This window comes from Fusarium falciforme, chromosome 1 (assembly GCF_026873545.1).
Source record: "Fusarium falciforme chromosome 1, complete sequence".
Classification (NCBI taxonomy): domain Eukaryota; kingdom Fungi; phylum Ascomycota; class Sordariomycetes; order Hypocreales; family Nectriaceae; genus Fusarium; species Fusarium falciforme.
The window spans coordinates 635,526-660,646 of record NC_070544.1 but is presented as its reverse complement, the minus strand read 5'-3'; the positions used below and the strand labels follow the sequence as shown (position 1 = coordinate 660,646).

The 25,121-nt window shown below is 52.7% G+C and overlaps 12 protein-coding genes across 12 annotated transcripts; 6 read left to right on the top strand and 6 right to left on the bottom strand.

Annotated features, from left to right (window-relative positions):
- Positions 1-801: 801 nt before the first annotated feature.
- NCS54_00013000 (Hypothetical protein) lies at positions 802-1,667 on the top strand (the record flags this gene model as incomplete). The annotated part of the gene is made up of 2 exons (XM_053145787.1): positions 802-946; positions 997-1,667. 2 exons carry the CDS (start codon positions 802-804, stop codon positions 1,665-1,667), a joined length of 816 nt encoding a protein of 271 aa, XP_053001762.1.
- Positions 1,668-1,893: 226 nt separating this feature from the next.
- NCS54_00012900 (CVNH domain-containing protein) lies at positions 1,894-2,628 on the bottom strand (the record flags this gene model as incomplete). The annotated part of the gene is made up of 3 exons (XM_053145786.1): positions 1,894-1,997; positions 2,049-2,170; positions 2,219-2,628. The coding sequence occupies 3 exons, from the start codon at positions 2,626-2,628 to the stop codon at positions 1,894-1,896; spliced, it is 636 nt and encodes a 211-aa protein (XP_053001761.1).
- Positions 2,629-4,390: 1,762 nt separating this feature from the next.
- Positions 4,391-6,283, top strand: NCS54_00012800 (Alpha-1,2-Mannosidase; the record flags this gene model as incomplete). The annotated part of the gene is made up of 2 exons (XM_053145785.1): positions 4,391-6,109; positions 6,161-6,283. The coding sequence occupies exons 1-2, from the start codon at positions 4,493-4,495 to the stop codon at positions 6,281-6,283; spliced, it is 1,740 nt and encodes a 579-aa protein (XP_053001760.1). The 5' UTR covers positions 4,391-4,492.
- Positions 6,284-6,766: 483 nt separating this feature from the next.
- NCS54_00012700 (FSH1 domain-containing protein) lies at positions 6,767-7,573 on the bottom strand (the record flags this gene model as incomplete). Its single annotated transcript, XM_053145784.1, has 1 exon — positions 6,767-7,573. The coding sequence occupies one exon, from the start codon at positions 7,571-7,573 to the stop codon at positions 6,767-6,769; it is 807 nt and encodes a 268-aa protein (XP_053001759.1).
- Positions 7,574-8,227: 654 nt separating this feature from the next.
- Positions 8,228-10,051, top strand: NCS54_00012600 (Ysc84 domain-containing protein; the record flags this gene model as incomplete). The annotated part of the gene is made up of 2 exons (XM_053145783.1): positions 8,228-8,984; positions 9,033-10,051. The coding sequence occupies 2 exons, from the start codon at positions 8,228-8,230 to the stop codon at positions 10,049-10,051; spliced, it is 1,776 nt and encodes a 591-aa protein (XP_053001758.1).
- Positions 10,052-10,515: 464 nt separating this feature from the next.
- On the top strand, positions 10,516-13,303 carry NCS54_00012500 (PH-response regulator protein palA/prr-1; the record flags this gene model as incomplete). Its single annotated transcript, XM_053145782.1, has 5 exons — positions 10,516-10,523; positions 10,574-10,811; positions 10,861-11,569; positions 11,614-12,859; positions 12,913-13,303. The coding sequence occupies 5 exons, from the start codon at positions 10,516-10,518 to the stop codon at positions 13,301-13,303; spliced, it is 2,592 nt and encodes an 863-aa protein (XP_053001757.1).
- A 226-nt stretch (positions 13,304-13,529) lies between these two features.
- NCS54_00012400 (Epimerase domain-containing protein) lies at positions 13,530-14,531 on the bottom strand (the record flags this gene model as incomplete). Its single annotated transcript, XM_053145781.1, has 1 exon — positions 13,530-14,531. The coding sequence occupies one exon, from the start codon at positions 14,529-14,531 to the stop codon at positions 13,530-13,532; it is 1,002 nt and encodes a 333-aa protein (XP_053001756.1).
- A 580-nt stretch (positions 14,532-15,111) lies between these two features.
- On the bottom strand, positions 15,112-16,743 carry NCS54_00012300 (Hypothetical protein; the record flags this gene model as incomplete). Its single annotated transcript, XM_053145780.1, has 3 exons — positions 15,112-15,957; positions 16,005-16,624; positions 16,677-16,743. 3 exons carry the CDS (start codon positions 16,741-16,743, stop codon positions 15,112-15,114), a joined length of 1,533 nt encoding a protein of 510 aa, XP_053001755.1.
- Positions 16,744-17,099: 356 nt separating this feature from the next.
- NCS54_00012200 (Epimerase domain-containing protein) lies at positions 17,100-17,906 on the bottom strand (the record flags this gene model as incomplete). Its single annotated transcript, XM_053145779.1, has 1 exon — positions 17,100-17,906. One exon carries the CDS (start codon positions 17,904-17,906, stop codon positions 17,100-17,102), a length of 807 nt encoding a protein of 268 aa, XP_053001754.1.
- A 1,721-nt stretch (positions 17,907-19,627) lies between these two features.
- On the top strand, positions 19,628-21,251 carry NCS54_00012100 (Hypothetical protein; the record flags this gene model as incomplete). The annotated part of the gene is made up of 2 exons (XM_053145778.1): positions 19,628-19,746; positions 19,796-21,251. The coding sequence occupies 2 exons, from the start codon at positions 19,628-19,630 to the stop codon at positions 21,249-21,251; spliced, it is 1,575 nt and encodes a 524-aa protein (XP_053001753.1).
- A 593-nt stretch (positions 21,252-21,844) lies between these two features.
- NCS54_00012000 (Hypothetical protein) lies at positions 21,845-23,161 on the top strand (the record flags this gene model as incomplete). Its single annotated transcript, XM_053145777.1, has 3 exons — positions 21,845-22,146; positions 22,203-22,764; positions 22,823-23,161. 3 exons carry the CDS (start codon positions 21,845-21,847, stop codon positions 23,159-23,161), a joined length of 1,203 nt encoding a protein of 400 aa, XP_053001752.1.
- A 397-nt stretch (positions 23,162-23,558) lies between these two features.
- Positions 23,559-24,846, bottom strand: NCS54_00011900 (F-box domain-containing protein; the record flags this gene model as incomplete). The annotated part of the gene is made up of 3 exons (XM_053145776.1): positions 23,559-23,948; positions 24,002-24,530; positions 24,593-24,846. The coding sequence occupies 3 exons, from the start codon at positions 24,844-24,846 to the stop codon at positions 23,559-23,561; spliced, it is 1,173 nt and encodes a 390-aa protein (XP_053001751.1).
- Between the last annotated feature and the right edge of the window lie 275 nt (positions 24,847-25,121).

Below are 25,121 nucleotides of genomic sequence, written 5' to 3'. Positions count from 1 at the left end.
GGAGAGAAGTTGGTAAGTTGAAGTGGTTGATTGATTGATTGATTGATTGTGTTTGTTTAGGAATAATGATCTCTTCTACGTCTTGGCCCCATTGCCTTTATATATCGTCGAGGCAAGATTCTTCAGTCTCCACAACGTCATGGAATTTCTCACCGATGATGCCATCATCACTGGCTGCTTGGATCTTGAACTGCCGTTTCGGACTTTATTATCGGACATAGCTGAGCTACTGAGACGAATTGGGAAGATAGCCCGTGCCGAGACCTTGGTTTACCGCCCGAGCAAACCGCCGGGCGATGAATGATTCGTGAGTTCCTGAGTCAAGCGGGTCGCTAGAAAGCTTTGACAAGCCGAGACGGGGCAAGATCGTAAACTCAGATAGGGAGTGAAACGGTGTTAAGAAGATGAAGTGAAGAATCCAATAGAATCTGTTACCTATCTCAACAAAGTCGGTGTTCTTACGTGCCAAGTCCTTCAACTGCCGGGGTTCTGAAATAAACGTCTGACAGCTGCCTCGTGTCGACCAGGAACCCCAATCAACCCCCAGCCTCTAGCTTCGGATCCTGGTGTCAGCAGGTTGCATTAGCGTGCTTTTTCACCGTCAATGATAGGCTCGAGGCGCAGTCGTTGACTCGTAAGAGGTCACTATTCCCAGATAAGAGGGGCGGCGTCAACGGTGATAGAGGGAATCTCCGATCTATCGGTCAGCTACCTGCAGACCTTTAAATACGAGTATCACTCCTAGTTTTGGTTGTGCTACACGTGTGTTTCCACTTTGACTATTAACGTTATATGATTACTATGGCGGAACATATAAATGCCCCGAAGCGGGTCGGTCGGATGCCGCAACTCACCGAACTGCGAGGACCCGAGGACGACTGGACTGGAGTTACCAAGTCGGCCGATAGGAGGAAGCGGCAGAATCGACTCAACCAGAGAGCTTACCGTTAGTATACCCAGAGGTATCTTTTCTTCCTTTCGCTAACGGTGGCCTAGGGAGGCGGAAGCTTGAGCAGAACGACGGCAAGAGTGTCGTCACTCAGTCATGGCCTCTGGATGGATACCTCATGATTGAGGATCCGCAGAGGAGGGCTGTTACGTATGCCTTTATGCAGCTGGCTCAGATGCAGTATACACTCAAGAACCATCGCTTGACGTATCTCCCTTCGCTTATTCGACTCAATGCCGCCAACGCTCTCTCGCACAATGCGCGGACACTCGGGATCCCACTCGACGGTCTCTGCAGCGACGAGATGATTTCGCAGTTTAATGCTTTTGGCCCAAAGACTTTGGATGGCGTTACTGTTGAGCCGACTTTTCCTGAGAACCTTCGTCCGACGCAGTTGCAGTCGACTTTTGCACATCATCCTTGGTCTGATTTGCTTCCTGCTCCTCGACTGAGGGATAATATCCTGCATGGAATCAAGAACGATGTTTTTGATGAGGACGAGTTGTGCTGCGATCTTCTTAGCGTCGTGAGCAGTCGCGAACTAGACGAGGCGTTTCTCATTGTTTGGGGAGATCCAACCGACGTGTACGGCTGGGAAGTCAGCGTTGGGTTCTTTAAGAAGTGGGGATGGTTACTCCGTGGATGTCCAGAGATGATTGAGGCGACGAATCGATGGCGACAACAACGGGGAGAGTCAAAGATTGAGTTTCCAGTCTGATGATGGCTTCATCAAGTTACTAGGATTCTTGGATGTCATGGTTCTTTGGCATTAAGTACCCTCTGAAATATGAGGGCTTGGTCATCTAACTATGGTGAAAGAGTGTGGTGAAGGAAATAGATGCGAAAATAATGACTGGACTAGGGCGCAACCAGGCGAACCCCTCGAAAGACATCGACGACAAACCCGCGATCCACCAACAAAGACCAGCCTGTCTGAGAAAGACTCAGTGTTCTCTGGGATCCCAGGAGGGACCGTTTGGACAGACACCGCGATGTCCGCGTGCACCGTTGCATGTCAAGTCACCGTCAAAGTTTTCGATGAAGGAGTCTATCACCTGTTAGTGAAGAGGAACGAGAGGGTGTTGATGGGAAAACTTGCCGAGGTTGATGGTGGTTCCGCTCATGAGGAGATGACCCTTCATGGCGCTCCAGCAGTGGCACCAAAGGTCCTTTCCGTCCTCGCTCATGATGCACTGAGTACAAGTCTCGTGCCAAAGTCCACTGCTAAAGTCAGAAACACATTGCACTTTGGAGGTTGTTGGAACTTACCCGGGTCCTGGGGCTAGGGCGCCGTTGACGTTGACCATGCACTCTCCGAGCTCGAGAGAGCTGCACTTCATCTCACCCGTGAGATCAGGACATCGAGCTACGAGACGAGGAGATTCATAGTAGCCCGAATGGATATATGATGGGTTCACGCGGTTCATGTCCTTGTCGCTGATGTAGAACCGGATATCCTTGCAGGAGCCGAGGTAACCGCCTGCACCGCGGATACGAAGGGAGTGAGTGAGAGTTTCATCGCGGACTTCGATCTTGGTGGTTTCGTTGACGGGAAAGTCGGGGGAGAGAGTGTTGGGGAGGTCTTTGAAGTAGGACTGAGAGTTGGTATCACGGAGTGTGATGGGAATGGCGAGGGCGCCTAGAGCGGTGAGAAGGAGTGGAAGGAATGCGAAATACATGGTTAATGATTGATTGTAGTTGGGAATAAACTTGCTATGATCAAAACTCGCAACATTCGAGTTGGATATTCATTGATATACATCTCGGGAACTTGACTCTGAACATCTCATGTCTTTGAGAACAACCCAAATGAAGCATTTGACACAGACTCGAGCTGTTTGTATGCTCCTGCAAAGAAAGCGTCTTGATGCAACGTCTGCATTGGCCTTGAGTTACTATTTTGGAGTCGAGAGACAAAGAAGCTTGCCACTCTCGACCGGGTATCTAGGTTAGATGGGGTATATTTGATGAAATCTGGAGGTTCTTTGTATGGGTAGAAAAAGGGTTGGTTGTAGTGCATGTTAAATTGTTTTATGGTGGCATCTTTCCAAGTCGGGCAGCTTGAATCAGGGCGACGTCAAAGCATGCTTGCTGGATGGGTGTAACCAATGAACTTGACCTTCCAAATCCGGCCATGTGTCACGAGACAGCCTACAAAAGGGAACATGGCTGTTGAAAGACTAGGGTTGCATTTAGAGGTGATGGCAGTGCCCTTGCATGGTGGATCTGCCATCTCTAGAAGTTCAAGGAGAAATGGTTGACTCTGGATCATGATAAATGGTCACGAGAAACAGCTCTGACCACAGACATGCTTTTGACAGTGGAATGGGCCAAAGCATGCCCTGAAGCACTGTGATGGCTCGATGCTACTGGTAGGACAAGCATGCTCCTATCCCTTCTCCTTTTTGGCGTCTCTTTTGGGTCATCTGAAAGATTAGCGACAAGCGAGGGACCTTATTAATCAGTTGCGGCTGCACTTCACGATGGGTTCAGAAATTACTGGTGGATTAATGATCATATGGCGCAAAGATGCTTAAATCTAGCCCCAAGTCTAGTCAAGAACCCCGGAATGGCGGAGGAGGCCTCTGATTAAAACATCCTGGAAAGAACAACATCGGCTCAGGAGATGTGATGCGGGCGGTTATCGCGGACCACTTGAATCGACGCGCGACAAGCGAGTAAAGTCGTTGGTCCAAGAACGAGATGATCGTCTTGGAACGAGATCTGCCCATATATAAAGCATGCGTCGTATAAATAAAAACCGCCAAGATTTCCAGCAAAAAGGGTCCAACATCGAAAGTCTTGGTATGGGTCAATAACATCCATGAAGCGACCGCCGAGGCTTCCGCGTATACGAGGAGCGGCTCGGTAGTTCTTCCGCGGCATCTCTTGTCCGCTTCGCTTTTCTTTTTTACCCCTTAAAAAGAAGCATTACATGATCGGAAGTCCCGGGATTTGTCAGGGATGGGCCCTGAATATCCAGGTCCGTGGGTGTCTGGGCGAGAAGAGCGCAGTGTGTTGCAAGATGAAGGCGCTCGGACGGCTAACAGCCAACAAGCCAACAGCTAAGATGAGCGTCTTCTCTTCTTGCTTAGGTACGTTGAACCATCAATAACTTGCAGTGACAAGTTACAGTGTACTTGTATAGGTACAAACTCACCATACAACGCCCCTTTCCCTCCTGGCCACGCACAGACACGCGTTGTCCCATTGCGACTCTCAGGCCCTGGACCCGCAGTCGAAAGGTAATCCCCATATTATCAGCCATCACCGTTTCCACCACAGCCCTTGCCATTCGCCCGCTGTTGGCTGTCGATATCGTATAAGACTAGGTACTATTTTTGGCTTCGATCGCATGTGCTGTGCACTGTATATTTTCTATGACCTGAAACGGGGCTGTCGGATGTTATATGGGGAACAAGGGGAAGAGAGAGAGGGATCAAATTCTGGAAGGGATCTTTACGAGCTTCTCTTTCTTCATTCTTCCCTTTATCCATTCTTTCGCTCATTTTACTTTGTTTGGGGGGTTTTTTACTAACTATAATGTTTCGACCGTCGACACTACGGGCTATACCGTTGCGCGCTCTCTCCATAGCCGCCGTCGTAGGATCCCTCTTGTTCCTACATCTCCTTTTGGCCTCGGGTCCTCAGTTCACCCCCGTGAGCCCTCCATCTCTTCCTCCTCGTCCCTCTCCGCCTCCCGTACAGACCCCGACCGAGTTCGTCGCCAGCACTGTTGACTGGTCCTCGCTGCAGCTGCAGCATCCTCCCGTCGCTGTCAAGCCTCTTCCTCAGGGTGCCGCCCAGACGCTACCAAAGGTGCAGGCCGAAAACTCCAAGTTTAGTTTCAATAAGGATGCTGAGAAGAGGAGGGATGCTGTTCGGGATGAGTTTTTGCGAGGCTGGTCCGCGTATAGACAACATGCGTGGATGAGAGACGAGCTCATGCCGGTGTCGGCGCAGTGGAAGGATAGCTTTGGCGGATGGGCTGCCACCTTGGTTGATTCGTTGGATACCCTCTGGATCATGGATCTTCGTGAGGAGTTTCAAGAGGCTGCCAATGCTGCTGCTACTCTCAACTGGGGTGAGAGGCGTGACGGAGCCATTGACGTTTTCAAGTTGACCACCCGTCATCTCGGAGGTTTGCTCGGAGCGTATGAGTTGAGTGGTCAGGAAGCCCTGTTGAAGAAGGCTACTGAGCTTGGGGAGATGCTTTACGTCGCATTTGATACGCCGAACCGCATTCCTACTCTCTGGCTTGACTTTGACGAAGCTGAGAACGGCACCCAAATCGCTGGAAACCACGATCCTTCTGCCGCACCGGCGTCCTTGGCTATGGAATTTACTCGCCTGTCGCAGCTCACTGGGAACTCCAAGTTTTACGATGCAACCGACCGAGTCACCCAGTTCCTCAGCAGGGTGCAGAACTCGACCAAGCTGCCCGGCATGTGGCCCATCTACCTCGACTTTGAGCACCAGGTCGCCGAGGATAACACTTTTACGCTCGGAGCGCTGGCCGACTCCATGTATGAGTACCTCATCAAGATGCATGCCCTGCTTGGTGGACTTGATCGGAACTATGAGAGGATGTACCGCATGGCTACGAAAGTTGTGGCCGACAGGTTGCTGTATCGACCCAAGGTGCCGAACCAGGACGATGTCTTGTTGGTGGGCGAGATTCATGTGGAAGGAAAGGCTGAGTTTATCCCCGAGACTCAACACCTTACCTGCTTCGCGGGAGGTATGTTTGCGCTAGGTGGTAAGCTCCTCGACAACGAAGAGCACGTCAAGCTCGGCGAGAAACTCGCCCTCGGATGCCACTGGGCCTTCAAATCCTTTGCAACAGGAATAATGCCTGAAATCTTCCGCCTCGAAGAGTGTCCCACCCTCGAACCCTGCGACTACGACGAAGAGGCCTGGGCACCCGAGGGAGAGCCCATCCCCCCTGGTTTCCGCCACGTCCGCGATCCTCGGTACCTGCTGCGTCCCGAGGCTGTGGAGAGTATTTTCATCATGTACAGACTTACAGGGGACTCCAAGTGGCAGGATATGGCGTGGGAGATGTTTGAGGCTATCAAGCGGTTTACAACGACGGAGCATGGGAATGCTGCCGTTGAGGATATCATTTCTGTCGAGACGAAGCAGACTGACTCGATGGAGGTAAGTAAAACTGTTTTTCGAGTGATGGATATGATACTGACGGATGTACAGAGTTTCTGGCTTAGCGAGACGCTCAAGTACTTTTACCTCATATTTTCGCCTCCTGATTTGGTGAGCCTGGATGAGTATGTGTTGACCACAGGGGCTCATCCTTTCCGACGACCTACCAAATAAATGAAAAAGGAATTATAAATTAGGAAGGGGGTAGTAGGACAAGGCTATTAGATATGGGGATAGAGGAAACGGAATGGAATGGAATCGCACTGAGGACACTGGCTAAAACTAGCGTAATCTTTAATTAGAAGTTTTGAAACGCAGACTGGATGTGCAAATGAGTTCCGACTCTCTAGAATTATCAGTTGGGTTGTGCTGACGGATTTGGGTATGATGCTGCTGAGGTGTCTGGGCGGTAGTGACTCTTCCTCCATCTAAGCTCATTGGGACGTCTCGTCGCCAGTGTTGGGTTTCTCATCAAATATCCTCTATATAAGACGTATAAAAAGGCCTCCTAATTGAAAGGCGTGACTGGTATTTCGCTGTTCTGTAATTCTTGGTCTTTGTAGGATTTCCTAACGCCTCTTTGTGTACCTGTGGGATCAACTCGACCATTATAACCATGTAAGAAAACAGAAATTCCCTGCCGAAGTTGTCGAGACGTCAATTGGGCAGCTCATCGGTTACTTGTGTCTCTTTTACAAGCTCCAAGATCTTTTCAACCACAGCTTCCACATCATGCGTCTTGATGGGTATTCGGTGACCACCATCCCACTCAACCAATCTTGTCGTACCAGTCTGGCAGTACTTGTTCATCAAGACCTGATGCTGTTCTGTTCCTGGGTCTCGTAGGCCATGGACATGCAGAGTCGGAATGCTCAACACATGGTCGCCCTCATTGGTCTCGGGCCAGTTAGTAAACTCGGAGCTTAGAAGTGCTGCGTCAACAATATGAGGCGTCTCCTGAAGACGATGATCAAGCATGATCAGAGGCGCCCTTCCGGCCATTAGCACCCCAAACTTGAAGTGCGTCAGTGACTCTGCCGCTCCGAACTTTGCCGTCACCTGCTGCTGCGTCCACAATAAGCTGGCAGCAATCTTGGCGCCCTGAGAGAAGCCCAGCACGCCGACCCACTCCCCCGTCCCCGGGTCATCCTCCATAGCCCGTCGGCACTGGTAACGGATCTCCCCCGCTGCGGCCTCGGGCTCAATCTCCGGGTGGTCGGGTTGCCAGCGGAGCCAGCGCCGAAAAGGACCGTAGTCACCGTAAACGCTGACGATTTGAGGGTGAGGTGCTGAGATGAAAGGTGCTTGCATGAAGACGAGGCGGAGGGAGGTGCTTAGCCGGGAAATGATGGCTCGACACTGCAGCTCAAAGACTTCGGCGTTGACACCGCCGCCGTGGAGACAGAGGACGCGGGGGAGGTGGAGGGTGTCTTCGGCGTTGAGCCTGGACTGTGTTTGCGTCATTGTTTAATCTCGCTGTTGAGTTACAGAGGAGTATTGGTGTTTATGAGTGAAGCCGAGTTTGCAGGTTCCAAGTTTAATATTGTAGGCCGCTTCGGGTATTAAGCCCTTCGGCTGACCATGTCCCGTCTGACTTCGGGATCCGAGACATCGGGGATTGTATCGGGAATGATTATATCAGCACAGAAACGATGAAACACAATAGTATAGCAGATGTCAGCTGTAAACAAGTCAATTCACCTCATTATTTTCCCCAGAAATCGTTCTCAACAACATTCAATCAGTTGAGGCCAAGATTGGCTCCCTCGTACACAAACGCCAAGAATGTGGCTGTGCTGGACCCTGAGCTGCTCATCGTCGCAATCATGCACGTCAGCCACACTGATGACATCAACAGCCAAGCTGTCGCGACTGATGAACGAACCTGTTTCACTTTATCTTTCGCGCCACTTGTTCTCCAGATTACGAGGCCTCTTTCAGAATTGACAGCTATTAAAGGCTTCTAATCTGCATCTTTCTGGTGTTGCTTCTTCCAGACTTAGGCACTGCCAACACAGCTCGTACGCTTGTAAGACAGAGCTACCCCGCCATCAGACCACGATCATAACCTCGCTCCTCCATCTCCAACAACAGGAATCGAAAATACCCTCAAATCTAATGTCGAACCCCGAAAAGGCCCCCCAGAATCAGCCTTCGGGCGAGCAGTATGGTTCTGGCCTGCTGCCTCTCGCGGACGAACAGCAGCAGTTCCCCCCTCCTCCGCCCGGTCCCCCACCTCATACCGAGTCTGCCGCTCCTCCAGCTTATGAGCAAGGAGGTGCTGAGCTTCCAAAGGATGAGAAGCCAAAGATTGTTCCGGAGGGACAGCAGACGGAGGGAAGTCGATCTGAGCCTTCGCAGCAGCCATACTTTCCACCTCCTCCTGTAGCGGCAGATCAGCAACAGCAGCAGTTCCCTCCTCCGCCACAGGCTGCTGGAGGTGAACAGCAGCAATATTTCCCTCCTCCTCCTCCTGGACCTCCTCCTGCGCAGCAGCAACAGGGATCAGCACCTCACCCGAACCCCCTCGACGCGAACCCTACCAACCCCCAGACAGCTCAACAGAACTACAACATCCCGCAGTACAACCCCGCCCAGCCCGTGTTTGCACCTCCTCCCACCAACGAACCTACGCATCAACACCAAGAGGCGCCAATTCCGGAGCACGAGGTTGGAGCAGGCAACACATCGACCTTTGTGCCTCCCGAGGAGCACCACAAGAAGCATGGTTGGAGTGAGCGCTTTAGCCAGCTTGGCATCAAGGCTGCTGCTCCTATCAATAGCTTGGCGCATAAGCTCGGCAGTCAGAGCTTCCTCCCGGAGACACTTGACAAGGAGTGTGACAAGGCAGCTTCAATTTTGAAGTCTTTCTGCAGTAAGTCGTCCACATGATCTTGCAATGATACATGCTCACATCTTTTAGAAAATGGTGTCTATGCCGACCCCGGCGCAAGCCCGGTGCCCACCTCGACCGACCCCAAGGCCACTGAGACCAACGACTCCATCATCGATCCTACCAAGCAGAAGCCCAAGAGCCGTGTCATTGTCACTATCCCACCCAAGGTTATTGCCAAGGCTGTTGGTCTTGCCATCTTCACCACGCTCCGTGCTGGATTCAACTTTTCTGGTGCGACCGGCTCTGGTATCTTGATTGCCCGTCTTCCTGATGGGTCTTGGGGCCCTCCTTCGGGTATTCAGGTACACTCCGTTGGAGCTGGTTTCTTGGTTGGTCTCGACATCTATGACTGCGTCTGTGTCATCAACAGCCGAGAGGCACTGGCCGCCTTTGCCAACACGCGTGTCGCCCTTGGTAGTGACTTGGCCGTCGTCGCGGGTCCTTACGGAGCTGGAGGCGCTGTTGAATTTGGCACTGCCATGGAAGGTCGTGAAGGACGAAAGTCGAAGGAGGGCAAGGAAGGAGAGCCATCGACTCAGCCTCCTCCCGAACCGGCTGAGAGCAACCAGAACTTGAAGCCTGAGAAGGATAAGAAGAGCCATCGCCGCAGCCTCAGCGCCAGCGCCTTCAAGCCTGTCTTTTCCTACGTTAAGTCGCGCGGATTCTACGCTGGTGTCCAGGTTGACGGTACTGTCGTGGTCGAGCGCAAGGATGCAAACGCTGCCTTCTTTGGTGAGCGAGTGTCTGTTGACAAGATCATCAAGGGCGAGGTGCCCCGTCAGGGACCCAACGGCATGTGGCCTGCGGGAGCGCGCAATCTGCTCGAGACTTTGAAGGGAGCCGAGGTTGGATCTCTCAAGGTCAAGCAGAGCAAAGATGGAGCATCTCCGACCAGCCCGACATTCGGAGCCCCGGGCGCCGATCACTCGGCTCCGGTGGCGTCCGGAGCTCTAGGTACCGAGGCGGCGAGTGGAAGCGGACAGCCGCCGGCCTACAAGGATGATGGAACCAGCCACCCTGGTGTTGGTGATGTGAAGTACCGCTAAAGTTATGATGAGTATGAGTTACGAGATACCACGTTGAAGGAATTGGAGACTTAACAAGTCTTTCCTTGAGTACTTAATAAATTGACTCTGAATTCTAGCTACATAAGCTTCCGGATATGATTGTAGACACATGCATGTTTTAAGACCCATTCAAGGCACATATGATTAACTGTCAATATTATCAAAAATCAATCCAAATCCTTTCTTTGGGATCAATCTTTTATTCGAAGTTGACATGTTGGTTGTGATCAAGTCTGTAGGGTACTTGGGCGACCTCCAGGCTTACTCATCATAAATGAGCCACACCCCACCTCGTCATTGCCCCTCCAACGTGGCGGCCTCCATGTTTTTGGGCTGAATGAAGTCATCGCAGCCTTTACAAGTCGAGCCTGACCTTGGTGAAGTTGCTTGAACCAAGCTACTGAGCTCCTGAAACTCGCGAGCTCCGCGTTTCAAACATAGCCATGGCGTCGTGAGTAACTCGATGTCATTGACTTTCTGTATCTACTTACACCAGCTTAGCAACATCCTTGCGCTCCCCTTTCGCAAGTCGACACACCTTTCTCTCGCTTCGACGATACGACAGTACATCAACACCAAATATGACCAGCACCCGGACATGTTCAAGCATGACCTTGAGGTCATTGATACGCTTCGTCGTGATGCAGTCAACGTCCGAGAACCGCACCCTAGCGGCATCAAGAAGCTGCAGACGTATGCTGCCCAGCTCGTCTGGGTTGGCGGCAAGTTTCCGATAGACGTGAGCATGGTATGATAGAGGCTATGGGTCGCAACTAATGAGAGTGTAGATTGGAGCAGAATTCTCGTGGTATCCTGCTCTTGGATACAACACCGAACGTCCTATGGTCCGCAACAACCTCAGGTACGAACTCATGAACATCCTCTACAACCTCGCCTCCCTCTACTCCCAGCTCGCCCTCAATACACCCCGCGGAAACACTGAGGGCCTCAAATCTGCGGCCAACTACTTCTCCATGGCCGCAGGCGTCCTCACCCACATGCAGACCGAGATCCTACCCGAGCTGCGAATGTCCGACCCTCCCGAGGATATGGACCACGATACCCTCGAGTCCCTGATCCAGCTGCTGCTCGCACAGAGTCAGGAGTGTTTCTGGCAGAAAGCTGTTATGGACGGCTACAAGGATGCTTCGATTGCTAAGCTGGCCGCTCGCGTCTCGGATCTATACAACCTCTCTGGCGAGGCCGCAATGCAGAGCGAGGCTATTAGCAGTGCATGGATACACCACATGAGCGCCAAGCACCATCACTTTGCTGCTGCCGCACAGTACCGAGCCGCATGCGATTGTCTCGAGAAGAGGAAATATGGAGAGGAGGTTGCGAGACTGAGGGATGCCGTATCCTGCGTGACAGAGGGCATTAAGGAGGCCAAAAGCGGATTTCTCGGCAAGGTTGTTGTTGATGACCTTAGTGGGCTCAAGCGAAAGGTAGAGGAGGATCTGAAGAGAGCCGAGAAGGACAACGATGTCATCTACCTCAGTAAGTGACCTCTACTAGCTCGAGTTCTCAGCTAACATGGACAGTCGCCGTGCCCCCCAAGTCGGAGCTCAAGATCCTCGATCGCGCCAACATGGCCGTGGCTCGCGTGCCACCTCAAGTCGCCAACCCTTACGAATACTTTGGCGACCGCGCCGAGTTTGGACCGGCTCTGTTCTCTCGCCTTGTGCCGTTTTCCGTACACGTTGCCATTTCGATTTACGAGGAGCGACGAGACCGTATGGTCAGCCAGAATATCATCCAGGAGCTTGAGACTCTCACCGAAAAGCTTCATGAGCTGTTGGCGTCTCTTGGTCTTCCTGGCTCTTTGCAAGCTCTTGAGAAGCCATTGGGCTTGCCTCCGAGTTTGGTTCAACATGCAGAGGAGATTAGACAAGCTGATGCGATTGGTAGAGTACACAAGAGCTTTGCCGATATTGATAAGTTGCGCTCAGGAGATCTCGCTATCTTTGAGGAAGGCAAAAGAGCGTTGGCCTCGGAGGAGGAGGAGGATCAGCGTCTTCGAATGAGGTTTGGGACAGACCGTTGGATACGGCCTGAGAGCAGGCAAGATCCCCAAGGCTCACAGCTGTGGCAGCACGCTGTTGAAATCGAGGGCTACTTTGAGACCAGCGGCAGCAGTGACGCAATGGTTAGGGATAAGTTTGCGGCTATCCAGGACTTGCTGGCTATGCTCTCAGGACCTGATCGGGATCTGATGGACTCTGTGCCTTCGAGCCGTCGGGTGGATATTCCGGAGACGTTGAAGCCAGTTATTGGAAGACTCCGCGGAGCATACAACGATGTCCTTCGTCTTGAGAGTCGACGTCGCAAAAAGGTCGAGAATCTTCGGGAGAATGCCCGTCGCGACGACATTAAACCCGACATTCTCAAGGAGGCGGCCCGACTGGAGCGATCATACCCCACGACAGCACTTGTCCCAGCTCACTTTGAAGAGTTCTTTGACAAGAGACTCGACAAGCTGTACGAACCCGAGATAGAAGCCATCGACAAGGAAGCACAGGACCAGGAGCGTATCCTCTCCGACATCCAGCGCATCAACCGAGAATTCGAGTCGCAGAAGAGACAGATGGGTGAGCGCGGCAATCGAGAGCGAGAGATGGCACTGCAGAAGCTGGACAATGCCTACTTTAAGTACAAGGAGATTGTCAACAACCTCGAGGTCGGGCGCAAGTTTTACAATGATCTTAACAAGATTGTTGGGCCTGGGTTCCGCGATGTTATCGTGGGGTGGGTTGCGCAGCGGAGGATGGAAGCGAGGGCTTTGGAAGAGTATGTTACCAAGAGAGAGAGAGTAAAGGATTTGTACTGACTGACGTTGACAGGGAAATCAACATGCCGCCACTGTCGAGCTTGAACATTTCTCACAAGCCAACCCCGGTTCAAAGCCTGATGCCGCCACATCAAGAACCCGCTCACTCGTACGCTCCTCCGCCTCACCAAGAGCCAGCGCACTCATATGCTCCTCCCGAGCCTGCACGCTCATACGCTTCTCCTCCGCCTCCTCAGCCTGTGCAGAGCCCCGCCGAGGCAAGCATACAATCATGGGCCGGAGAGACGATGCAGCAGCCCCGACCAGTTCAACCTCAGCAACCCCCAATGGGTGCCATGTGGAATCCCGGAATGGGTATCAAGTTTGGTGGACCTGCTGGCGGCTCTGGACAGCCTCCGGCCCCTGGGACTTGGAACCCCAACTCTGGTATCAAGTTTGGCTGAGGTAGATGGGAATTGTTGTAGTAGATACCCCCCTGTTAGATAGAGTAGGGTTGCTGCCGTCTTGTACTTGTAGTATATAACCGGATATTCGGAACTGTGTTGTTGAGGACAAAGAGTACATGTGTTTCGTCTCCCCATTTTATCATGCGATAGTGATGGAAGCAAGGTGCTGCAAGTGTCTCTTTTCTACGTCGCTCTTGTCTAACCTCGTACTCCTACAGGCCTCTCATCGTACAGTATACACTCCATGGCTCTCGGCGTGGTATCCCCTCTTTCCAACCTTTGCCGTCAACTCGCTCTTCCACTCCTTTCCCTCCCGGATCAGCTCGACTACCTTGCTGAAGGTGTACTCTGGTTCCCATCCCAGTTCCTCTACTGCCTTGCTCGAGTCGTACACTCTGTCGATGCGCTTTAGATATCCCCAGCCTTTTTCCTTGAAGACTTGCTCACAGCCTGGCGCGACGGCTTTGAATACCTCTTCTGGGTTTTTGTCCAGCTTTTGGAGGGTGTCGGGGTCGTTTGTGAAGGGTGGTGGTGCACTGATGATGTACTTTTTGAATTGAAGTGCCTTTGCCTTGGACATGCCGCAGACTGCAGCTCGGACGATGTCTTCGATGTCGCATCTGCGGTAGGTCAGTTCTAGGACTTTGAGGTTGTCGTCGTCAAGTGCTGCTCTGCGATCTTCGTCGTCGTCTTGTTCGGGAAAGAAACGGCTTGTACGCAGGACGAGGACAGGCATGCCAGTTTGCTTCTGCACGAGGAAGCAGAGGTCTTCGGCGGCAACCTTTGTGGCGCCGTATATGTTCTTAGGGATAGGAACCACGGATTCATCTATCCACGCAGCTGCCAGACCAGGCTTGGGACTCAGCGCTGCGCCAAATGTGCTCGTGGTGCTGAAGAAGATGAAACTCTCAATCTGGGGACCAAGCTTGGCGGCCTCCTCGAGGAGCACGAGGGTTCCTGTGATGTTTGTGTCGACAAAGTCCTGCTTGGAGTGGCTCTCCACGTGAGGCTTGTGCAGCGTCGCGGCATGAAGAACATGGCGGATCGGATTCTCTGCGAGGATGGACGACACGGCGGACCTGTCGGTGATGGAGACGACGTGGTTGGTGTTTTCTGACGGGAGGATGTCGATGCCGAGAGGTGTGAAGCCCATAGTAGGGAGGGAGAGCATGAGGGCTGTGCCTAGGTGGCCGGATGAGCCTGTTACGAGGACGTTGTAGGCCATGTTTGTTTGTGGATGAGTGAAAGTTGAGATTGTGAAGTGAGGGGAAAGGGGATTGGTTATGTAAGTGGGGTCTTCGGCGAGTGAGTCAATTGAGGGTGAACGTGAATGTGTGACTAGAGAATGGTTATGAGGTGGTATTTTGTGGTTGTGAATTTTGTTGTGATAGTGGGACTGTGACTAACGGACTTGTTCCGAGGTGCGTTAAGGTTGGGGCACAGTCGGGTGAGGGGATTCACAAATGTTGGTGTGTGACGTGATGGATCACTGATGAGGAGAGATTGATGAGTGCCATGAGGCCAGCTCACATATTCATGTGCAGAGATGACTGATCTATTGCTCACTGCCGTAGTTATATACTCTGAATGATCAAGTCAAGGTAGGTTATTGAGGCAACTCGCCTACTGACACCCGTGCAAACTTGCTGATGTCGATGCCGTCGCCTATCCAACCTCTCGTACCACGTCGCAACGTCCCGAGCAAAAGTCTCTGCCACACCTATAGTGACGAGCTTCACAAGTCCTCACTGAGCGACAGAGTTCAAGAGTCTACCTTTATCCTGGAAAAAAAAAGCATACGATGCTCACGACCTGCCGGCAACGACCGAAAACTGCCCCCCGGCTCCCGCCCAGGTCAACCTCGTCTCCTTTAGGCCTTTACTCCGCACCTCGCGTGCCACGTCGACATCGTCGTCCGAACCAAGGCCGAGTTGGCCGGACGAGTTTATACCCGTCGCATACGCCCTCCCCATCTCGTTGACAAAGATTGTGTGGTCTGTACCACACGCTACGTGGACGACTTTGCCGACGTTGGGGACTTGTGTTGGACGCAGACAGATGCGAGGCTTGTTTCGTTCGTCGTGACGGATTAGCCCTGGGTTTTGGAGTTGTGTCGGTGTGAAGGAGATGCCGAGTTGGCCGCCGTCTATTCGACCCCATACTAGACATTCGCCTGTTGCTGTTACTGCTGCTGAGTGATGAGCACCGCCATCGATTAAAGTGACGCCTCTACCGCAGAGATCACGGATCTTCATGGGGTACGGTAAAAGAGCCGAGTCGCTCCCAGCACCAGCAGCATATCCCGCCTCGCCAAAGCTGTTGAGTCCCCAAGCCCAGACGTCTTCCTTGTGATCGATGGCAAAGGCGTGGTACTCTCCCGAGGCGATGTACTTGGCCTTTCCGCGGCAGACCTCGACGAGACGTGGTTTTAGGTGTTCTGTGTGTCGGCCAAAGAGACGGCGACCGAGCTGGTTCTGCTCGTGGGAGCCCCAGCCCCAGACTTTGCCTGAGGAGTCTAGGGCTAGGATGTGGTTTGCGCCGCAGGTTATCTGGGCGATGTTGCTGATGTCGCGGATTTGGATGGGGGTTTTCTGGCATTTTATGAATTTTCCGTTGGCGTCATAACCGAATTGCTCGTGTCCTGAGCCGTCCTTGCGTGGTGTTAGTAGAGTAAACTGGTGATAGTGAGGATACTCACGCGGAATGTGCCCCAGCCCCAGACATGACCGTCTTCGGTGAGAGCAAAGCTGCAACTATCACCAGCGGCAACTTGTGTGAATCGTATCTCAGAAGGGAAGGACACTGCTGTAGGAGTTGATTCATAAGGATTCAGCTCTGCCTCATCTTCGCTACCTGAGCTAGCGTCTACATCTTTCATCACGCCATCCCAGTCAGTATCTCTTCCAAGAGCATAGTTGTCGTTTACGCCCCATGTAACGATTTTTCCATCTGCTGTCAAGGCGACAGTGTGCATGCCACCACAAGACAGCTGGACAACCTCGAATTTCGATGAAGAGTCATCGGGGTCGAGGAAGGGGTTTATCCGGGGACGATGAGTTTCTGTGATTTGAGGTCCTAGACCGAGCTCACCGCACTCACCGCTGCCTACTACAAAGACTGTAAGAGGCTGAGAGGGAGGCTGGTTCAAGGCAGTGGATGGTGATGCTGCTGTCCTGCTCTTTTTTGTAGGGCGTGCGGTGGCTCTGCTTTTCTTGGGCTGTTGCACAGAATCCCCAGATTGGCCCTTGCGTTTGGCAGAGGCTCCCTGGGAATGGCTGACAGACTCCTTCTTTGTCGTAGGTTTCGAAGGATCTGAGACTGAATGTCATCAGAGACAAAGGACTGGAAGTGTTGGCGGAGGTGTGCTTACATGGCTTTTGGGAGGTGTTTGATCGGGCAGCGGCTTGCCGCTTTACCGAGGCCCTCGTGGGCCGCATCCTGACGGAAAGGAGAATAGAATATGCATGAAATATGACGAAAGATGAAATATGTGTTCTTTATAGCTTTGAATGTTTTCGAGATTCTAGGTAGTTGTTTGGTGATGCTGCCTTGGTCCCTGTCACCTCCATCTGATGATTGTGGTAGGGTTAGTCAGCTTTTGTGCTGCGCCTACACTCCATGACCAGGGGGTTCGTGGACAATTATTTCTCCATTTATTCTTCAATAATTGTATCCATGGCTTTGATATCCCATTCTGTATTTACTGGGTGGGTATAGATAATCGTCTCTAACTTGGGGCGTTGAGGTGGTGATCTCCACTTTCAAGGCTGAATAGCTTCCAGGCTGAATTGCCTCAACCTCGTATCTTGACGCGCACAACTAACCCCCATCCCGTCTTGCCCTCCCATATTCCCATCTCGTTCTCTCGTCTAAATGTAACTTCCTCAGCCTTGAAAGTCATCGTGACTGGATCTTCATCTTCCACCGGCCTTACTGGCGCTGGAGGCGGTTGTGATGGTTCGGCCTTTTTGAACAGGCCCCATCTTGACGCCTTTTTGTCCTGCTTTATTTGTTGCACATTTGCCTTTACTACCTGGCGATCAACCCGTTCTGGTGATATGTACTTTGCTAGTCGGGTGGCCATGTCGCGGTCGTCCCACCAGAGGATGTTGCGGGGTGTCGTATCTTCTGTCTCGTCCTCCCATCGACCCCATTCATCAAAAGCCCTCTCCCCAAGAGGTTTCTGCTCTGGTTTGGGTGGCCTCTTTTCATCTCCTTGGAGTTTGCGGTCTTCCTGCACGCGAACTACGGTGCGGGATCGATCCTCATCGCTAAACACCCATTCGTGGTTCACGGCCTCTTCTGGGACCATGGTCATCTCCACGATTCGGGGAGGCGGATCCATGGCCGCAATGGATGATAGCAGGTCTTCGACATGGGGGACCAAGAGTGTCAGAATCTCGCTGTCTCGCTGGTCGCGCGCAGAGGTGCGGGCTGCTTGGTTTGAGAGGATGCGTAGTGGGAGACTGTTAAGATGCGAGGAAAAGATGGATGTGATTGATTGTTGAGATGGCTGAGGTGCTGCTGTTGATGGCCCCGCCTCGGTATACGGAGGGGGGAGGTCGTCGTCGAGGACGTCTCGGGATGATTGCTTGGACATGATGGATTCGGGAATATGCCAAGGCGGAAGTAAAGGGAAGAATGCTGCGCTGCGTAGATGCCTGACGCCCGGTGATATAACATTCAGTTGGGTCGTGTTGTAACCTCGGAGTCAGCCCACCACTCGTGACCAGGCTATGGGCTCAGCCTTGCACATTTGTCGACGGTCTAGAATCAGGCTGTGGATGACCGACGAGAACTAGACGACCCAATTGAACGGAAAGGGTTCATGTGGTTCAATTGATTGATGATTGTTCCTGGTGCTTCTCTGGTCAAAGGATCAGAGTTGGGTGGCGCAGCAGCCGTGGATGTCAGGCAATTTCCACTTCTTGGAGGCTTGGCGGGTTGGCGTTGTTGGCTGGGCGTTTTTTACTCTGGCATTTTTGATAGAGGACAGAGTGGTTTTTTCGCGTTTATTCTTTCCGTAAACGTACGGAGAGTGAGATTTGAAAACAACTATAATTATTCTATGGCGTTTGTTCCTTCGGCTGAATCAATAGTATGTATACGGTCGAGGTTGACAGGTTCAAAAGGTGGCCTGTGAATTATATGTCTCACTCAAGCCGGGCGTCACGGCCCCCCCACACCACATGACCTCGCTCTGTAACCTAACCTTGCATGTAATATATGAACCTTGAAGTCTATGTCTCGATGGACGGAGAAATCGGATATCGGCATGGACGATCCGCAAGGCATCATGAGATTCGCGATGCGGGATTCGTTCAAGCTGTTAGGTGTGGGGGGATGGGGGGACGGGATTGGGTGGGAAGCGCAAGGCTGTGTTTGGGCCGCATTTCGAGACGATATGTGATTGATTAATGTTTCGGTGAATACGGAATTGGGACATGCGAGGGACATTGCATCGGCGTATGAACAAGTATGAATGAAGACATGCTTGGCTTGTACGCATTCGGCCACCGTCGTTAAGCTGGTGACTTGACTTACACGAATTGGATCCATTCATTGAGGCGGGTCCTGGAGATCTGCCGCCTCCGCTGTACCTTTCCAGCCGCAGCGGAGCAGTTACAGCGGGGACAAGCGCTAAAGTCACTCCACTAAACGCCCGGAATCCGCCCTGCCAATTCCAACCGACAATCCTTCCATCTTGCTTCGCCAGCCATCAACTAACACGTCGGGCAAATAGCTTCATGCTCTGAGTGGCAACATCACAAGAGACGGTTAATCTCCGTGCTAATTCCACAATCTTTGGTCATGGGACCTCCACCGCCTTCCTAGGCAGGAAACCTTCCAGAAGCCCTACTCAGCCTCCACTCCCGTCTCTCCGCTTGACAGACCACCCAGAGCTCCGCCACCGCGGAGGACGCCAAGATTCAAGGCACACAAACGCTGCCCAGCCCGTGTAGCAGGGTAAAGCAAACAACCCTTGCAGGCAGTGCTCATTAGCCTGGGGACAAAGCTCTAGGTTGAACTCGTCTGGGGCATGCAAGGCGTTTAGGCAATCAGCTGACTCCCGTCTCGTTCCAGAATCGAAACATATAAGGCGTCCGTTGTTCGCATTCCATCCAGTCGTTTGCTATACACATCAAACGTGTCTAGGCCATTCATTTGTTCCTAGATATCTGCAAACGAACTCTTCTAATTGACTTGATACCCGTTGCCTCAAGGGTCAACACCAACAACAACCACCTTCTTTCCTTACCACGCTCGCTCATCTACACTCACACCTTACCTTGACAAGCACAGTCACACAACACCGTCAAGATGGCTTACAGAATTTCTGCCCCCGATGAGTACCTTGCCATCACTGGCATGGGCGTCAAGACCGTCAAGATCACAAAGGCGGCTTGGGTCTGGCCCCTGCAGCGATGCACACGCTTTAGGTGAGTTTGTGCGAGTTTGCGACTGTGCATGTGACTAACAGGATGACAGCGTTCAACCTCACGACTATGCCATGGATCTCCAGGCCATGACAAAGGAGAAGCTTCAGTTTTCGCTTCCCGTAGTCTTTACCGTTGGTCCCGATGTTAACCAGAGGGGGGCTAACACCCGCGAGCCCGTTGAAGACGACGAGCACGATTTCAGGCGTGAGGACCGCGGTGACTCGCTGATGAAGTACGCCATGCTCCTGGCCAACTCCGAGGTCGGCAACAACACGCACGTCCAGGAGAGCCAGCACGTCGCCAACATCGTCAAGGGTATCATCGAGGGTGAGACCCGTGTCCTCGTGTCCAGCATGACCATGGAGGAGATCTTTACCGAGCGCGAGGTCTTCAAGAAGCGCATCTTCCGCAACATCCAGAGTGAGCTTGACCAGTTTGGTCTCAAGATTTACAACGCCAACGTCAAGGAGCTCAAGGATGCTCCCGACTCTGTCTACTTTGCTTCGCTGTCCCGCAAGGCTCATGAGGGTGCTACCAACCAGGCCCGAATTGACGTTGCTGAGGCCCAGCTGCGCGGTAACGTCGGTGAGGCCAAGCGCAAGGGTGAGCAGGAGCGGGAGATTGCCAAGATCAACGCCGAGACGGCTGTTCAGAAGACGGAGCGTGACATTGAGCGTGCTCAGGCCGAGGCTCACCTCGACACCAAGCGAACCGGTCTCACCCGCGATGTCGACATTGCTCGTGTCACTGCTCAGCGTACTCTCGAGTCCAAGGATGAGGATCTCAAGAAGGAGGTCGAGATCAAGCGTGCCGCCGCTGAGATGGAGCGTCTGCGTGCCACTGATGTCGTCAAGGCTACCATCTCCCGTGAGAGTAAGCAGCAGGCTGCCGATGCCGCTGCATACGAGGTCGAGGCTGAGGCTCGCGCCAACCAGGAGGCCAGCCAGCGCAAGGCCGATGCCACTGCCTACCAGACCAAGATTGCCGCCGACGCTGAGGCCGAGGCCGATTTTGCCAAGGTTACCAAGAACACTGATGCCGCTGCTTACAAGACTCGCAACGACGCCGAGGCCTACAACTTTGCTGCCCAGCAGCGTGCAGAGGCTGAGCTCGTGCAGAAGCTCCGCGAGGCAGAGGGTATCTCTGCCATGGCTGATGCCTACGGCAAGCTGTCGCAGGCCTTCGGTGGTCCCGCGGGTCTGCTGCAGTACATGATGATCGAGAAGGGCACGTACGTCGAGCTGGCCAAGGCCAACGCCACCGCTATTCGTGGTCTCGAGCCCAAGATCAGCGTGTGGAACACTGGCAGCAACGGCCAAGGAGGCCAGGGCTCCGATGCCACCGAGACGATGCGCAATGTTTATCAGATGCTTCCCCCCCTCATGTCGACCATCAACGAGCAAACCGGTATTACTCTTCCCGAGTGGCAGTTTGGCCGTCTCAACGCTGGTGTCAATGCTGTTGACCAGGAGAAGGTGAACGGCAAGGGACGGATCAACCAGTAAGGGGCATGTTCTCGAGTGGATTTCTGGGTTGGCAAAGGGGGTCTTCTGCTTATTGATGACAAACTGATACCTGGGTTTCTGCCCACGCGTGCTTTCGTTCTTCGTTTCTTTTGTATGATAGAATGGGGAGTCTTGATACCAATTTGCTAGCTTTGAGATAATGATCTTTTTACTCAACCTTTCCTTTTGCTCGTCAGATTGTGGAGTGTGGGGGTTCGTCCCCTTGGAGATGTTGAGATGGCTCAAAACTGGTGATGGTGCAAGTCTTGGTGTTTGAAGAATGTGATAGATTTATTAGGTAATGCTGTGTTTGGGCAGTTGCTACTCAGGTACCTTCCGTAGGTAATGAAGCCAGAATTTCAACTCGTCTCCTCTGCAAACAACCTGGAACCCTACGCAGCGGCGTTTGGGGAAGGAGCACCTTCCTGGCTGCACCTTCCTAGCGGACTGCACCGCACGCACCCCCCCCTCGCTGCTGCCTGCGAGAAACCTCACCTCGACATCATCTTTCGCTCAGCAGCCTTTCCACCAATCTCGGCCATTTCTAGACAATCCATCTGTTTCCTTCGCCGCCACAGCGCTTGAACGCGTCAATGCCCCGTCGAAAGCGCACGAAGCGCGATGTTGAATCGCTGGTGGAGGTAGTGGCGGAGCAGAAGCCCTTTCCCCTACTCATGCTTCCTGAACTGGTCTTTCACCTCATTTTCTCTTACCTCAAACCTTCTGAGATGAGCGGCATCTCCCGTTCGTCGACATCCTTTCGGTCTCTCCTCTTGCCGTACGTCTTTTACGCGGTCCGCTTCGATGGCACGGCGGCGGACATCTCCCGCATGCTTGAGGCTTTCCTCTACCACAGAAGACAAAGAGTCATGCAAACACTATGGGAGTCGGTTCGGTGAGTAGTGACTGCCCATTCACGAGAAGGAAGAGACCCTTGACAAATACTGGCAGATGCTTTACCGTCTCTCCCAATCCCGCAAGAGGCAAAACCCGGGGGGTCGAAGTCATGAACAAACTCCCGAACCGCATTCTTGAGGGCTTACGACGAACGGCCCGGGTGCGAACTGTAGTTTTGGACCTCGACAATCTCGCCCATGGCCTACAAGAACGGTTTATCATGTCTCTGAAAGCCTCGCCGGGGTGGCCCGAGGTGACCAACCTGAGCGTCACTACTACCGGCAGATACGCAGAGAGCATCGTCAACCACTGGCTCCCAGACAGCGTCAACTGCCGGGCTCCATGGGACAGGAATACCCTCGGCGCGTTGACTCGGCACAGCACCATGCCATTCAGAGCGATGAGCAACGGTGCTGGGCAGCTGACTAGGATGTACTTGGGCCACAACCTACTGGTTATTCGGACAAGGGCTAACCTGCCCTGCCTCCTGACGCCGTGGGTCGGAGAAGAAGTGCGCAAGCAGTTGGAGTGGCTCGTCATAGGGTATTTTGATGCGTGGCACAAGCCATATCTTAGCCATTGCACCATCAACACCGTTTCGGATTCTGAACGGCTGGTATGCATACTCCCCTAACCCTTGGCGAATCATGTCGAGAAGCTAACAAATAATATAGGCTGGCGGTACTCAGTGCCTGATCGAAATCCTGGCGATTATGCCTCGTCTTCGCCGATTCGCATTCTGGGTTGATCGGAGGGGGCTGGGACCCTGCCTCGTTCGTCAGGTCTGGACGATAGGCCCCAAACCGCTCACAATGGCCGAGGTAGATGATTGGTACACTAATCTGGTTCAGAATATTGCGAAATCACTACCCAAGCTGGAGAAGCTTGCCATAATGGATAACAATGGTGTGGTGTACGTGGGCACTAGAGCCTTGGAAGGGCATGACATTACGGTTTCCCGCGAGATGTTGGAGGCAGGCAGTCAGAGATTCCCGCAGGGAATTTATGACTAGCATCTCTCCACACTTGCATTTGCAAGGTCTTTGTTACATTGCCTGCTTCAAATAGGGAACATATCGTTGGTGTTGGTTGGTGCTGCGACTACAACTGGACAGGGTGACTGAGGAGGGTGGTGATAGATGAAAGCTGGTGTCGGCATGTTGAAGAAAATCGCGTTGAGACTATTTTGAAGTCAACATGGACCTGAGTTGTCATCTCGAGGAATATATCACGAAAGACTTCATTAACAAGCTACCGTCCTTATGCTATCACCAAATCCCCCTGCATCTGGTTCATCGCTGCATGGATGCAATCCCACGTCTCCCATAATGTGTCATCTCTGGAGCTCCCGACAGATACTCATGTCTAATATAAGGGCAAGGAACTCAAACCCCAACACCTATGTTACACTCAAGGATGCCTATCATCATCTAAGCCCCAGGGGAATGTCAAGCATTCGACCCCCGGCTGGACCGCGTCGAGGAGTACGCGCATGCTCTTGCTATCCTCAACCTTTGTACCACGGTAAACTCCAGCGGTGTCTATGCCAATGGAAGTGCCAAAGTTTCCAAACAGGCAGACTTCTTGAAGCTGGGGGGCGGCGTCTGCAATACGTTGGATCTGCCCCGTGTACCACTCTAGCATCTGGTTGTCCGTTAATGCCTCGTTGTCGTTCTCATCTAGGCCCAACCTATCACGGATCTCACCTGGTTGGAAGCGGTCGATGTCAAGCGTGAAGGCAAAACGGAGAAGATTCGGCATCTGTTGCAGGGCTTCTGTCATTTGTTCAAAGCATTGGTCCTGCACCTTTTGTTAGCAACAGTCTTTGACTTCTTGTGGTGCTGTGTACTTACGAAAGTGTCCATGTTGCCTTCTCGGCCGTGGTTTTTCTCGACGATAGACAGCCACTTGACATGTGGGAAGCTCTCCCACATGCCGTACACATGCTGCATCGCTGGGAAACTGTCCGCGTTGAAAGGGGGAAAGGGGTGTTCCAGTCGTAAGCGTTCGAGTCTCTTGCAGTGTCTCTGGGCATCCACCGACAAAAGAAACGAGTGAGTTCCGCTCAGGTCAATAGCCATGAGCTTGTCGGGCGAACAGTTGTGGATGAGGGCAGCGGCGAAACATCGGTTTTCGCCCAGCCCAGTGAGTCTCAATCTCTTCAGGTGCTCCCATCTCGGAGCGCTGGGCAGTGCGGCTCGGAATGTATCTATATGTCCATCGCCGAAACGTTCCAAGTCGATGGACAGACGTCGGACCTGGGAAAGGGGTCGGACGGCTTGTAGCACTTGAAGGCGTAGGGCATCTTGGGATGCAGGCAGCATCTCCTCCAAGTCAAAGTCATCGATGGAGTCTGGGAAAGGGAACAGGAAGGATGCGCAGCTGTCCGAGCAGATTAAAGGGAGTCCCTTTTTCTTGGGGGGAAGAGAGGGAATGGTGCTTACCGGACCGCGGTCCAGATTTCGGTCATTTCTTCTGGTGTCCTCCCATTGATGAAGCGACGGAGACTGTCTCGGACGCCTGGCTGGAGGTGGTCGAATCTGATGGTATGGAACAAAGATCGAAGAAATAAGACCTGGAGGCGCTTGGATGCTCGCGTTACGCCATCCAGTTCCTTGCCGGTCAGGTTAGACCCGATCTCTGGGTAGATCTCCGGAGGGAGCTGATCTAATATAAGTGTAGTCCGAGGTACCGCCATGGTACCGGTGAGTGTAGCGTATGTCGAGAGGGAAAAAGGTACGCTTTTGTAGGAGGTGGAAAATGGAATGAGGAAGAGGAAGAGTCTGAGAAATAAATGCAGAGAGAAAAACTGTTTGACGATGTTTGGTAGATGCGAGCGTTGGCGGGCATTGCTTGTCACTGCTGCCCACACAATGCAAACAAACGATTGATTGTCGCAAAAACTGCTCATATGAAAAGAAATCACCAAATAGGTACGTGCAGGTAAACAGCAAAGAGCTAATAAAGACACCA